At 41.7% G+C, this 13,808-nt stretch overlaps 2 protein-coding genes across 3 annotated transcripts in view; one reads left to right on the forward strand and one right to left on the reverse strand.

The window, feature by feature from the left end:
• LOC100679777 overlaps positions 1-13,808 on the reverse strand; it is a 90,633-nt gene that overhangs the window by 39,766 nt on the left and 37,059 nt on the right. The window lies entirely within an intron of this gene.
• Positions 8,984-11,164, forward strand: LOC100123866 (testicular acid phosphatase homolog). Of its 2 annotated transcripts, none has more exons than XM_008217387.4 (6): positions 8,984-9,603; positions 9,673-9,777; positions 9,862-10,124; positions 10,205-10,370; positions 10,483-10,815; positions 10,897-11,164. In XM_008217387.4, the coding sequence occupies exons 1-6, from the start codon at positions 9,382-9,384 to the stop codon at positions 11,071-11,073; spliced, it is 1,266 nt and encodes a 421-aa protein (XP_008215609.2). In that variant the 5' UTR covers positions 8,984-9,381; the 3' UTR covers positions 11,074-11,164. The 2 variants fall into 2 exon arrangements, with proteins under 2 accessions (XP_008215609.2, XP_032452025.1); XM_032596134.1 differs by having other exon boundaries at positions 9,139-9,603; positions 9,734-9,777; positions 10,897-11,158.

The raw sequence follows: 13,808 nt of genomic DNA on the forward strand, positions 1-13,808 counted from the left end.
ATGGGTTGGAAATTGGTTATTCAAGAGCGTTGCACATGTAACCATCCGTTTTCCATTGGCTTCCTTTTTTCTCGGACTAATTAATTGGGGGAAAGTGCGGGTAAAAACGTTCTTAGCGCCGAAAGAGAAGGTTCGCGGTGCAACACGTGAAACCGGGCGATTCTGTGAAAAAAATATCGTCTACTTTTTCCTCGAGCTAAGCATCATATTGTGTTATCATTCATTTCATTAAAAAATTAGAGCGATATTTTATTGTCGGCGGCTGTTACGTGGACTTTCTTTTCATAGCCTCGCGGAGCATATAGTGAAAGATATGGAGCATATTAAAATTTTCGTGTGCTTAATGATTATTATGTGAGCCTAGAAAAAGTGGAAGCAGGAAGCGGCTATTAATTTTTTCAGTTAGTTAGCCGCGACTCTTTTGATTTGTAAGTCATGCGAGAAGTTTTTTCATCGCTTATAAAATACATTAGCAAAGCTTCGAAGAATTAGAGTATTGCCACAATGTGCGCCGTGCACAACGTAATTATCCTTGATGAAAGTTCGTAATGCGATATACAGGATGGCGAGAAAATTATATAATCGAGGAGGGAAAAAAATTTTATTAATGGAAAAAGTATAACATCATCACGCAACTCCGCGTTTCGTAGTAATCCCAACTATACGGTTACTTTTTCGGTTCAACAATTAGAAACTCGCTGGTGTAAACTATTTTCTATCGTTTCATCACCATGCGTTCGCAACGCATGTACAACAATCTTCGAATGTAATCGGCATAAACAGAAACAAAAAACGTAGTCTTATCAAGTATTTAACTCGATACGGAGATCGTTTCACATTCGCGCAGGATATCCTCTGCAACTCAAGCGGCAATTACAGAAACGTCAATTACACCGAGAGCCGTGCAAGATATACTCCCGTTCTCAACCTTCCTCTTCTAGCGCCTATAAATCATCGGCATTAGCATGGCCGCGGCAATAAATCAAGCCCAGGGGATTCCCCTGTCTTCGACTCGTTGTTTTACGACGATACCTGCGCTGATGCAGCAGCGACTCTCGTTAGGGAATATGCCCGGCACGCGTCTCTGACTCCTGATCTGGAACGGAAAATATAGAGCTCGATGCTTCGTTTGAATGCGAGAGAAAGAGAGACGGATGCACTTTCTATGCGAGCGTCTGCCACGCTTCGATGCTTCCGCTCCCAACAGGCTCCGCTGGCGATTATCGCGGCGGACTACTGACCAGGAGGAGGAGGAAGGATTATTTTCAGTGCGTTTAATTGTACATTTTATCTTGTAACGTAAGCGAGAGTGAATTCGTGGCGTATTATGAATTCCCTTCCCTATTTCGGATGAATTGGAAAGCTCGTTTATGCGAGAACAGATGCCTAAATTAAGGTGTGTGCTCAGAGTTAACGGGCGATGAATGAATGCACTATAAAACGCGGATGTATGGAACAATGCACGCTTCGGAGAAATTAGTTTTTTACACGTCCTTTACAGGTGACTGTGTACGAAGCGAGTTACGAAGGTTTCGCGGAGTTAATGCGCATTAATGTGCATTATTACCATGCGATTTTGGCCATTTTTAAAACGGCTACTTTCTAAACGATAAAACATGCAGTTTCAGCCCTTGGCTATGATGGTATTTATCGTCTTAAAAGCCCGTAACGAGAGTTACATGCAAAACGGTAAGTAGAACAGGACAAAATAAACGTTTGTCTTTGTGCGCACTGCTCAAATTAGTCCAGCTCCCGTCATAAGCAATCACCCACTACAGGCGTCACGGTACATTCATGCGCCGAGCTCCCAACCAGAAAATGTCAAACTCCATGCCATTAGTGAAATTGAAGCTTAAACAGCGCACGACGTCTCACTCTGATAACCTCGAAGCGATCCATTTCAATATCGATTACACCCGGCCGTTCGAAAGCTGGGAGAAATCACTTCCCTACAAAAATCACCGATTCTTTTTCAAAACAATACGTCGTTTATTGCGTCCGAGTCACACCTCTGCCGTCACCTTGCCTGTTCACGTTTAACTTACTTTTGAATCGGCGCAAAGCTGCGTCATTTGTGAGCTGGTGTATTGAGCGCGTTACATGCAAGTTTTAAGTGTGTTAGTTGAGCAAACAAACGATTAGATCTTACTTCTAAATGATTTTGCATAATCGAAATTTTCAAGAAAGCGATTTTCACTGACGGGCAGCTTGATTAACCACGTCATTCTTCGATTGCCTCTTGTCGATTCCGTTTCAGATCAGCGAACGAGACTGGCTATTACACGTGGAAGACACTCATGCACTGTACCGCCACTGGATGTACAAACAAGTTTGATAAGATTGATGAGCCGAGGTATACGATGCACTTTCTCTATCGCGTCGTGGAAGAAAGTGTTATTGATGCACGAAAGTTAAGGATGGGTTGAGGTGGATCGTTTTTTCGACTGCCGCTGAGTCGGTTTATCGCGCATGAGAAGGAAACCGAATTTATCGTTATAGATTCATTTTCTAATTAGTCAGCACTCATCGCAGCTCTTGAGGTAATCGATATGAAATCTGCAGACGATCAATCTTCCAACTTAGCTTATCAGCGCCAGCCGAGAAGCATCAATCCTCAAAAGGAAGTACCAACAGTCGAGGTCTAAAAAAATCTTCCAAACCAATAAAGACAGCGGTAATAAGCTTCCGTATCGTCAAGCTTATTTCATAACAGACCGCCTCACGCTTCTCACGTTCCAGAGCCACGCATTTTCCAATCTCTCTCCAGCAATCACCCCATAACGCGATATTACTCCCCGATATAAACATCGTAGCACTGCACTCGGCTATAAGCGCAGCTTTTCCGCGATTCACGTAAACTCGAAACTCTCCGCGCGATAAGCCTCTTTCTCTCTCCGGCGATGATCATACGTGCAGTGCCCGCGTAATTCCCGCGTGGAACTAATTGAAATCGAATTCCGGTGCAGTTCATGCATAATTCATGCATCAGCGCGTGTGCCTTTTCGCGCAATCATCGCGAGTAGCTCGTCTCTCATTGCGAAATGGACTCTGCACGCGTGTGGCGAATTTTCCCCCGCGTAAGGTGCACAGACTCACTCCTGATGGATCTATTTTTGAGCTGAGCGCGGGATGGCGACATAGTAGGAAGTGAGACGCGAGGGAAACGTGAGAAAGCTGTGCAGGGGATTGATATTATTATAGGCATTTATTCGTTGCCAAATAACTCCTGCTGCTGTCTCTCTATTGTCGCTGGTGAGTGATGAGGGGATTGCCGTTTGGGAAAATGTCAGTTATTAATCGCTCGTTGCACATCGGTTACAGAGTTGTATTATTGCATTGTGCATCTATGGGAGGATGTATGCCGCGGCTGCAGTTGGGCATTTTGTCATGCGATTCTCGAAGTTTTTCTTTCACGCGCCGCTGCTGAACTATCGCACCTACTGTACGCGGTTATGTGACAAGACATTAATTCGGTTCTATCTATTGAATTTTCAAGCGAGATCTCGGCTCGTTTGTTGGAAAAAAATTCTCACCACGAGACGGGCAATTACTCGCACGCGTATCGCTTTGCGTTTAGAATGAAATTGTTACTATCTCGTCGCACTTTTTCGCACATCTTAATAACGACATAAGCAGAGAATAATTTATTATCTTTCTTACTCACTTACTTGCGCCACAGCGCGCGCACTCACTGGATTTATAGAGAACGATTTTGTACAATTGTGTGTGCCTTTATAGCTACTCCCCTGAGAAATTTCTTACCTGCAACAGAGGAGGGAAGAAAAAGTAAATGAGTGAAAATAAACCACCAAAGTATAAAAAGGCCTTTCTTATAATATTTGTATTAGGTAATAAACTTTTGTAAGCCCGCGCGAGTGTCTGGTGCGTAAGTGCATTGCGAAACGCTATCCTCGCTCGCGCGAGCGTAAAACTCGAGCGATACACTTTGACGATTATAAAGACTCGTTAAAACAAAACTTTATCGGCGAGTATAAAACCAAATTTTATGCGGAAAAAAGGGAGGACGGAAAAACTGGATGAAGCTCGTAAACGCGGATCGAGCGGGAGATCGATCGAACCGATTTGCATGTACGATTCTATGCACCGACCGTTTGAATGTGATCGGCGGGTAGTTCGAATTAGAGTCGAACGCTAAAGTGGCTATTAATTTTCGTAATGTTTTCAAAACAAACATGCGTATATCCAGACTCGGTAGACTGGCGATGATGACGATGGTGATGAGAGGAATGAATGAGTAATGCTATGAATTTCAATTCGGATTTTCGTTGACGATCGGTAAGACATTCATCGATTCGTGTCGATTTTTACACATGCCATAAAAGCGTAATTATTCAGTTATTATGCATTACATTTTATTGGAGTAACGAACGCTGCAAATAAAGGTGGTTATCGGAAATTACGCATCTAATGATGAGGGTTTGATACCTCTCTGTAATACAACTATAAAATTTTATAGTGAAAAACACGAGGTTCAATGGCTTGTAAATAATAAAAGTGAAATCACTTTGTATTTTGTAACGCGCATTCCAGCAGTGTGAATCACAACTTGTTCTCCATCAAGGATGAAGATAGCAAAATCTGATTACCCTAGACTCCGGAGAGAAAAAAAATATCTCAACGATCGCATCGAACGCGACGTACGTTCTCATGTTACAACTATATAAGCAATTAAAAGAAGTTCACAACATCAAAGCCAGCACTGACACACGTCAGATCCATTAACCCATTTTTTTCCGCGACAAACAAATGAGCTAACGCGCCGTTATTTATGTAACAACTGTCAGTACGGCGGCTCATGCATTAGAAGGTGTGCAGCAACAACACACATACACACCTCGAGAGAACAGCAGGAAAAAAGTATAATGGTAGCAGTGTGTATTATTGCACAGCGGCTCCTGTTTCCCATTAAGAGTTACATCTAAATTACGTGTCGAACTTGACTCGTCGCCACCCCTATGAGCACGCGCGTGTACGATACGTAACTCGACGGACCGAAACACACGAGAGTTTCGCAAGTGTCTCTCGGTACACTTGCAGCTCGTATAATTAAATCGTCTGAGTGGAAAACTCTCGCGCGTATGTGAGCGATATTATTAAAAGCCTGAAACAGGAGCGTTATTTGCGCTCTCGCGTGAGGAAATCTCTCACCTACGCGCTTTACGGCCTCTCGAACGCCCCGACATGATTCATCCACAACCTTTTACTCGAGTTACCGAGATATTTATCGAAGGGACACGCAGATATTGCTGCTGTGAACAGATAGTCGGTTTTACGAAAAATGGTTTGAGCTATTGAAAATTCAAACCAACTGGAAATACTACTCTTCAGAAAAATACACACGCAGTTATAGCATGAATGGTCCAAGCAGCAGGTCAAACAAGACAGTATTGGGATGGGAAAGTGTATAAGTGAAATTGAATCGCGATCGCTACAAATACATTCTGCGTGCAGATATTGATAAGGGGAGTGACAAATGTACCGAGCGCCACCTATTGTCGTTAGCTACATATAATTTTTGTATGCAGAAAGTGTTGATACAAGTTATGTAACTGATGTAATGTTGTTGTGCGATGGGGTGTTGAGGAGTGAAATAGAGTTCGCAGGTTCAGTGTAGAGCAGGAACGTTTTTACCGACACAAATCATCATTTTTCGTTTTGGTCTTTATTTATAATTGGAAGAGAGTCGACGCTACTTATTCATTCCCACAATCTTCGAGTTTTTAATTATTTTCAACCACGCTTGTCTTTCCGTCAGAATAATTGGAAACTTAAAAACTCGCTTATTACCGTAGCAAATTGTTTAAACGATATTACTATACCAAGCCAGTATCCAAAGTAGCATCTATTCGTTATATAACCCTCTTCGTAGTTACTCCAGAAAACTCACATGCAAATGCCAAGAAAAAAGGAACACTGCAGTAACAGCCACCGCTTGGAATACCAACGACTCTCTCGACCGTCGTCGTCGCACATACGCACCGCGATTCCGGTTACTTAAGCCTCTCTTCACTTGAACCTACTACCCAGAAGCATTACTTAAGCCGCGCGCTTAGTCCTTTCGGTTTCTGCATCGTAACCGCTAATAGCAGGGGCTGCGCAAACAAAACGAGGGGACCACTGAACACCGCTGATCGACGCTCGGTCTTCTTCTGAATACGTGATTCTCGCTCTGTGAACCGCCGAGTGATGTAAGTCGAGCGTGTGTCGAGTTAATGCCGGTGCAGTTGTCGCGGTTATGGGATGCCAAGACTCGACGGGTATGTAAAGTGGTGAGAAGTTTGTCGTGTCGAGTAATTACGTTCGCGTTTTTTTCTCTTCTCGATAATGGCGTTGAGGATCTGAGAATGTTTCGGTGGTAATCGAAAGTCCAAGTATAGAATAGTTGTGGGTTTTTATGGGTTTGAGAAAAAATACTAGCAAAGGTATGTCTATGGGATTCCGATGCGCAAAAGCTAATCGATTCCCAGTGCAAGATGCAAATTTCATCCGCGGTGACTTTGGAAAGTTATCGGATTTTTAACGATGGAAAATGCACGTATACTTTCTACGTACACTCTCGAGAATCTGATTTCACTTTAATGAGAGTGAAAATTGCGACAATCTGCCTGTGGGGTAAATCAGCATCCCGGGACACTTGGCTATGACTGCGTACACACTTGTCAAAACTCATTAATTTCACGAGGATTATGAAGTCGAGCACAGTAAATATTTACAACGTAGAAGCGTGGTGTTATTAGCGGCATGATTCTAAATTATTACAAATATCTGCAGATACCGATCTCGAGCGAGCCTTTTCTCACCAGATTTGGATAAGACTGCGGAAATAAGAGCTAGAACCGACACTCATGGCCAAAAATATTAATCCGCATATCTAACCCACTTACTTTTACTTTCGGTCGTTCTCGAGTGATACTTTCAGAGCTACTCGCTTATCCCTAAACAAACAGGACGTATTTTTGCGAGTGTTTTACTTCTTCTCCCGCACTCTGGCGGATCGAGGTTTCGCAAGAAATTCGAGCGAGTGCTTTTCTAGTAATCAATAATCGCGAAGCCATTCATAATTGACGCGTACGCGAGTTTGAAAATTTACGATGTTTGCTTGAACTTGAAGTTTCTACACTTCACGGCGCTGATAGATTATGCAAAATTCTCGCTGAAGAGGTTTCTCGAGTTGTATACTATAGTGTAAGAAAAGTACAAATTGTTATCCGCGAAATTATTCAGATTAATTTGACTTATGATTCGTATCGAATCGTCGAGATTATTTAATCGTTCGTGAATACATTATCAACGTCCATATAATCCGCTATCTAACTTAATTTAGATTAAATGGTTCAAAGTGAAAGTCAAGTTTACGGAGGAAAACGAAGACTTGAACGTATTTTCAACCTGACAACAATCCACACAAAAAACACCACGTCTCAACGACGTAACAATGGAACGAAGAAAAGACTCTCCAAGAATGAAAACATTATTATCGCAAATAGCACGCTAGAAAGTAAATGGGACTGGATTTTGCGTGTACACGCACATAAACACGCCGTAGCATCCAAACACGTGTAAGTTTCTAATTGAGGAGTTCCTTAGTGAGAAAACGTCGGCGCTTCGTTTAAAATCATCGCGCATACGAGATTCCCCATTTTTCTAATTGCCGTGTCTAATTACACCGGTACGTTACGTAGGCGCGAGCGGGAAAACGTGAGTATATTCCTATGTGCACTTTGATCGCTTTGCGCTGTACAGCGAGATATGCATTGATACCCGTAGGAGAAGAATTTTCTTATTTTACAGTCTCGTGTGGTACCATTAAAGCCTTATCACTACGACGAAGCTAATGTCTTTTCATGCGCTTTCATGCAGGAATGCGCGAGTTGCGTTATTATGGATACTCGAGACACCGGTGTACGCTCCCGCCTTGTTTATCGCTAAATCATCCTCTTAAGATTGCGAGTCTTAACTAATTATGAGACTCACCTTTTAACGTCGCGTCATTAATATCGCGAAAGTGTAAGGTTACCATTCGCGCATACCTGATCCACTGTGGTATGCACTTGCGCGCAGTTCGTCTAACGCGAGCCAACCCAGCAGCGACTCATTAATTATACAGCAGCAAAATGAATTATTGCACGGTTATCGCACGAAAAAAAATTCAAATCGTTCTGATTGCCTTACGCCTTGTAACATTGACATTGTTTTCGATGCGTCGCTGCGCAGCGAGATGACCTTATTGAAGCAAATGTGCAGAGATAAGAAACTGCATAAGTGCGGGAGAATAAATCATTGTGTTTTATGCGAGTAGAGCTACGACGACAATTACGCGTGTTTATGGCACGTGAAATTCGATATTGACGGCTGCGTGACATATCGTGAGAAAAGTTCGCTGCGACCACTGTGTGGTATACAGTGGCGCTAATGCAAATTAGAGCAATTTCAGAAATAAGAACGTTTCAATGAATACGCACGGGCGAGAGACCATTAAAATAACTGCACGCGGCGTTTATCTAATAAATGTCATTCCAAATAATAAAACGCACTTATTAAACTGCGGCGGGAAAAAGCACCTTTCAATTAGGTAGTTTTTTCGCGGTACTTTAGGAGGCGTGATCAATTATCATTTCAAAATATACGGAATTAAGTTCAGTAGCTTTTTATTATCCAAAAAATTGTAGCCTTTTTGATCAACGTGGAATTACGATCTTGGCAGGAAACACCTCAATCTTTGCTTTTTCGAGTTAGAAAAAAATCGATTGCGCTTTCAAAGTCCTTCTACGCTATTAAATTAATAAATAAAACATCTTGAAAAACTTCCCCACATCCGAATCGTCACGAACTACTAAATCATCCGCGGCAGTGGTAATTATGCTCGTTAATCACGAGCTCAGCGGATGAGTTGCTTGATCATCGCGTGAGTTCACGAGGAAGAGGAAAAAGTTCGGTTGCTCGACACAATTAAAAGCGAGCAGCTGTGCACTCTCGATAGAGCAGTCTAATTCACTGCGCGCTTTCGTTGCTCTCGAAACGTGAGCGGCTTGAACATGCACGCCACGGGTTTTCAGAGAACGAGAAAAAAGCCGCGGATGTCGTCACACTAGGAAATGGTCGCTTAGAAATCGTAGTGCTCGGACGAGCCAGACGCGATCTGTAAACCTATAATGCGCTGCTAAAAACTATTTGGTTTCGGAGATAGATTTTGTAAAAAATATGAAAATGTGACCTTGCAGGAGATGATAATTTGCGTAAAAAAGTGAGTAACGCCAGATGTTTGTGTGTAATAGGCTTATCTTAACTGACGCCGTCTAGCTTATCATACTTATACTATGCTTTGGAAAAGTATCTGTATGAGATTGATGATTTTGATGTATGATCGATGTTTCATTGCATCTGTCGACCGAAATAACCATAGGCATTCATTGCCCGGCTATCGTTGCTAACGAGTCGATCGCGAGTGCTCCAATTATTCAGTCGCAGAGTTTCATCAAAATGCAACAGATAATATTGTTGAGGTGTATTACTTTTTGTTTTTTAAGCTTTCACCTATGCAGTGCAACGATTTGCGATTTAAAATTAGACCTCATTCAAGTTGTAAGTGAGAGAAAACAGTGCAAAAATATATATTTATGGATTATACTGTAATTGTATTGTTTAACCAAGTTATTTAGACATGGAGCTCGTAGACCAAGTCTGAACGAAGCTCTTCACCTTAATTTCACAGATTCAGCGGCTTATAAGCCGGAAGGTTACTATCAACTAACAAAAGTAGGTGAAATGTTCACTTTTAATATACGACTGCATAATTATGTAGAATAATTTATCTATTCGTTGTACATGACTTGAACTCAGGAAGGAAAAAGACAAGCTTATAAATTAGGCACTTTGCTGCGTAAAAGATATGACGAATTTTTAGGAGAATACGATCCGAGAAAATATCAGGCTATGACTACTGGCGCTAGCCGCACAGTTATGTCTTTGCAAATGGCTCTTGCTGGTCTTTTTCCTCCTTCGCCAAAAGATTCGTGGAACGATAAAATACATTGGAGACCTTTGCCTTTTCAACGAAACTCAGCAGCGTCGGATATTATTTTGGTGCCCTTTGCAGGTAAAAAGTATGTATTGATAATTAAAAACGCGCAAAAATGTAATTAACGTGATGATCAAATGATTTTTTCATGTACGAATATTCAAGATATATTAATTTATACTACGAAACTATGGCAAATTCGAGCGAATTCCAAAGTAAGTTAGCAAAATATACGGAGTTTCTTGAAAGAATGGAGAATAAGACAGAATTCCCCTTCAGAAAACGCTATTTACACCATGTGGCATGGACATATAATGCAATAAAATACCACGCAAGTATCATTGTCTTTTTAGTTTTCAATAAAAATTGAATGTTCTCTAATGGGTAATACTTTTATGAATGCAATCGTAGAAATAGTACACATGGCAATTCGATATTTGCAGAAGGAAATGAATCTACCACTTCCAAAATGGTACACCGATGACTCGATCTACGCAACTTTGGACGAAATATTGATACTAGCCTGGAATGGCATGTCTTGGACACCAAAACTAAAAAGGCTGTCAGGCGGAATATTGGTCAGAAGATTCATTGAAAATATAAACGAAAATCGCGAAGCTGCTTTGCCAAAAAAAATTTACCTGTACTGCGCTCATGATGTGAATCTTTATGGATTTTCGAAAGCTCAATATTTCGACGCATTTCATTTACCTCCGAGCAGCAGCGCTCTGATAATGGAGAAGTACAAAGACTCTGATAAGTCAGAATATGTGAGGGTTAGTAAATGTTTCAGTTGTACTAATTCTTGACAATCATAGCTTTTGAAAGACACGATTAAATATTAGTGTCAATTTTAGATGCTTGCTTGGGACGGACTTAGCGAAAACTTCATGACCATAAGAATAGGAAATTGCAACGAATTCTGTCCATTCGACGAATATTTGAAAATCGTCCAGCTTTCCATCTCTTTGGATGAAGATTTGGCCTATCTCAATAACGTTCATAATAACTCCCAAGATTTTTCGATAGAATAATTTGACAAATGTTTTTATATGGCAGTCCCCAAATGTCACAGCGTTCACCAAAATCGACAATAAAAAATTACCAATCCAAAAAAAAGAAAAATCGACCGAAACAAGTTCCTTCCCCGGGAGAACAAAAAACTACCGCAAAATTAATCCAGCTTGGTCATTCGTCAGAGACTCCGCGGCGACGAAAAATTTCACAACGGAATGACAGGCGACCGGCGCGTCTGACGAAAGCTGCAGCTCAGCCGCAGACTCACTGAATTATTACGTGCAATCGCTCCTTAATCTCACGGCGCGCGCACCGAATAGTCGTGTGCCGGTCGTTGACGCTCTGATGCCTGCAGTCAGCGAGACTCTCTTTTCCCCCCGCGACGCGAGACGAGGACCGATTATTGATGTACTCTCGCGTCGGCTTGCGGATAGTGGAAGATTGGAGACTTTTTTCCTCGCGCAGAATTCATCGAGATGGAGACGAGTGTCGTTGTTGTCGATGCCCGCGGTGTTGCGAAAAAATGTATGAGGTGACGGTGATTTTTTCATTACTGCGAGAGAGAATTCGCGGGTGTTAGCATTTTACACCGAGCGGGAATTTTTCTGGGAATTCGTGCTATTCTTGCGATTTGCTCTATTTAGACTATGAATAATTGATTGGAAAACGCTCTTTGAAGAGACAACGATTCAATTTGGTTGTGATCATCAAGTCGTAAAAAACTAATTAATTATAGCTTTTGAAGTCAATAATATGTATAAGCTGTTTTGGCGGCGAATGAAGATATCGAATACTAAATTATTACATCGATTATGGGAAATAACACGCGCTTGATTTCTAAAATTTCATTCAATATATGCGTCTATTCCACTTTCACGTAGCACGTGCGATGTGCGGACAGCATCAGTGTGACGAATTATTGTGTATTCGTACGTGTAATTACGAGTGAACCTCGACCATATGGCTATAAATCATAAATCTGATAAATTCCCGTGTAGCTTTCGACTAATGATATATACGATAAGTAAAATCCAACGAGCAGTATAAGCAAACGGTAAAAATCGTATTAAGAACAAATCCATTTACGTAAAAAAAAAAATCTCACTCACCGTCTTACGCAACCGCCCGAAAATCAATACGATCCTCCAGTCTTAATCCTGTAAATCACCAAATTCCAGTCAACCCGATCTACATACCCACAACTCTCGCGCACCTTCTCGCAATGCGAGAAACCCGTGCGATCGCAATCCCTCCAGAAAAAAAGAAAAATACTCTCTCTCTCGCTCGCTCAAGAGAGAGAGAGAGAGAGACAGAAAAACGCCCGCGCTACCGCTTACGTCAGCCGCGACGTAACACCCGCGGCTACTGACACCCGTGAAAAGTCCACGAATATACAGCGGCGGCGGCACAACAACACAACCGGGGGGGAAAGAAAACAACGACGCTATCGGCGTCATCTTCTTCTTTGCACGGGGAGAAAGTTTCGACTTTGCGCACTTTCCAGAAACTAACTCTCTCGCGAGCGCATCGCGGAAGAGGAGACGATCAGCTGATCGTGGCGGATGCTTCAAGATCGATCGCGCGGCGAACTGCGGTTTATGCATGCGATCCTGCCGCGTGATTGGATCGGCCTGTATGGTGTGGAAGAGACGAAAGGCGCGATCGCTGAATTTTCTTGATGGTGTAGAAGTTAGTTGCAGTATGTGTATCGATATATCGATGCGGCTGAGATTAAGCCTTTGTTAATGAATCGCACCGACTAACGAACTCGTTATTCGCACGGTATACTTGAAAATTTAAAAATCCCCAGCGCGAAAGTAATTGTGTTCCTTTTCAATATCAAAAGAGAACGGCTATTCGCCGCCAAGTGCAGGGAAAAGTCAAAGGACTGATATAAAATTTCATGGTTGTAGAAAAAACGAGATGATTGAAACGAGCAATTTGAGAGTGAGGTTAACAATGTGAGTAATATGGGGTAAGTGATTGATGACCTTTCGGAGAAGGTGAATGATTTTAGAAACATTTCTGTGAATGTGAAGGCTACTAATATACAGCTTGGCAAAAATGTTCGTGAATTTTATCTAAGTTAAATGTTCTTAAAAATTAAACAATTTCATCAATCATAGTAATGATTTGGAATTACAATAAATATTATCAACTCGCAATGCAGCTTGATTACTATAATTAATTCTTCGCTGCCTATTAACATTTCATGCAACGCATTCATGATTAATGCTTTCGCAATATCCTTCAAGTTCATACGGCACGAAGAATGCTAAAAAGTGTATAAATATTTTTCACCAGTGTACTGAAAACTAAAAGCACACACATTGTACAAGAATGCCCCGAAAAACTATCGCAATAGAATTAACATTACGTAAACGTAATTTTATAATGCCGTGATATAATGAAACTGCGCGATAATAGGAAAGATCGGTTCGACGAAATCGAACTATACGAGCTTTAGCAAAAAGCATAACTCCTCGATAGAGTACATAAATATCATGTAACCGAATTTCATCTTAATTTTAGTTGTCTGCCGCGGCTGCTCGCTTAACGGCGAATTATCGTTGCGAAAAAGCCATTCAAGCGTCGTCGCGCGCGGATGACGTCTACTATGGCCTCCCCCCGATAAATCGAATTTTAATAGCGTGCTCGGTTGCAAAAGCAGCCTTTCTTCATTTGCTCTCCTTTATGTATACCTACGTATACCCCACGGATCTGTACTTCGTAAGATTACGTTCCCGTATCG

This window comes from Nasonia vitripennis, chromosome 1, assembly GCF_009193385.2.
Source record: "Nasonia vitripennis strain AsymCx chromosome 1, Nvit_psr_1.1, whole genome shotgun sequence".
NCBI lineage: Eukaryota > Metazoa > Arthropoda > Insecta > Hymenoptera > Pteromalidae > Nasonia > Nasonia vitripennis.

Coding starts and splice junctions, on each gene's coding strand:
- LOC100123866 (XM_008217387.4), top strand. CDS start 9,382: ATGATCGATGTTTCATTGCATCTGTCGACCGAAATAACCATAGGCATT. Junction 9,778..9,861: donor GTTACTATCAACTAACAAAA/GTAGGTGAAATG, acceptor ACTTGAACTCAG/GAAGGAAAAAGACAAGCTTA. Junction 10,816..10,896: donor ATAAGTCAGAATATGTGAGG/GTTAGTAAATGT, acceptor TGTCAATTTTAG/ATGCTTGCTTGGGACGGACT.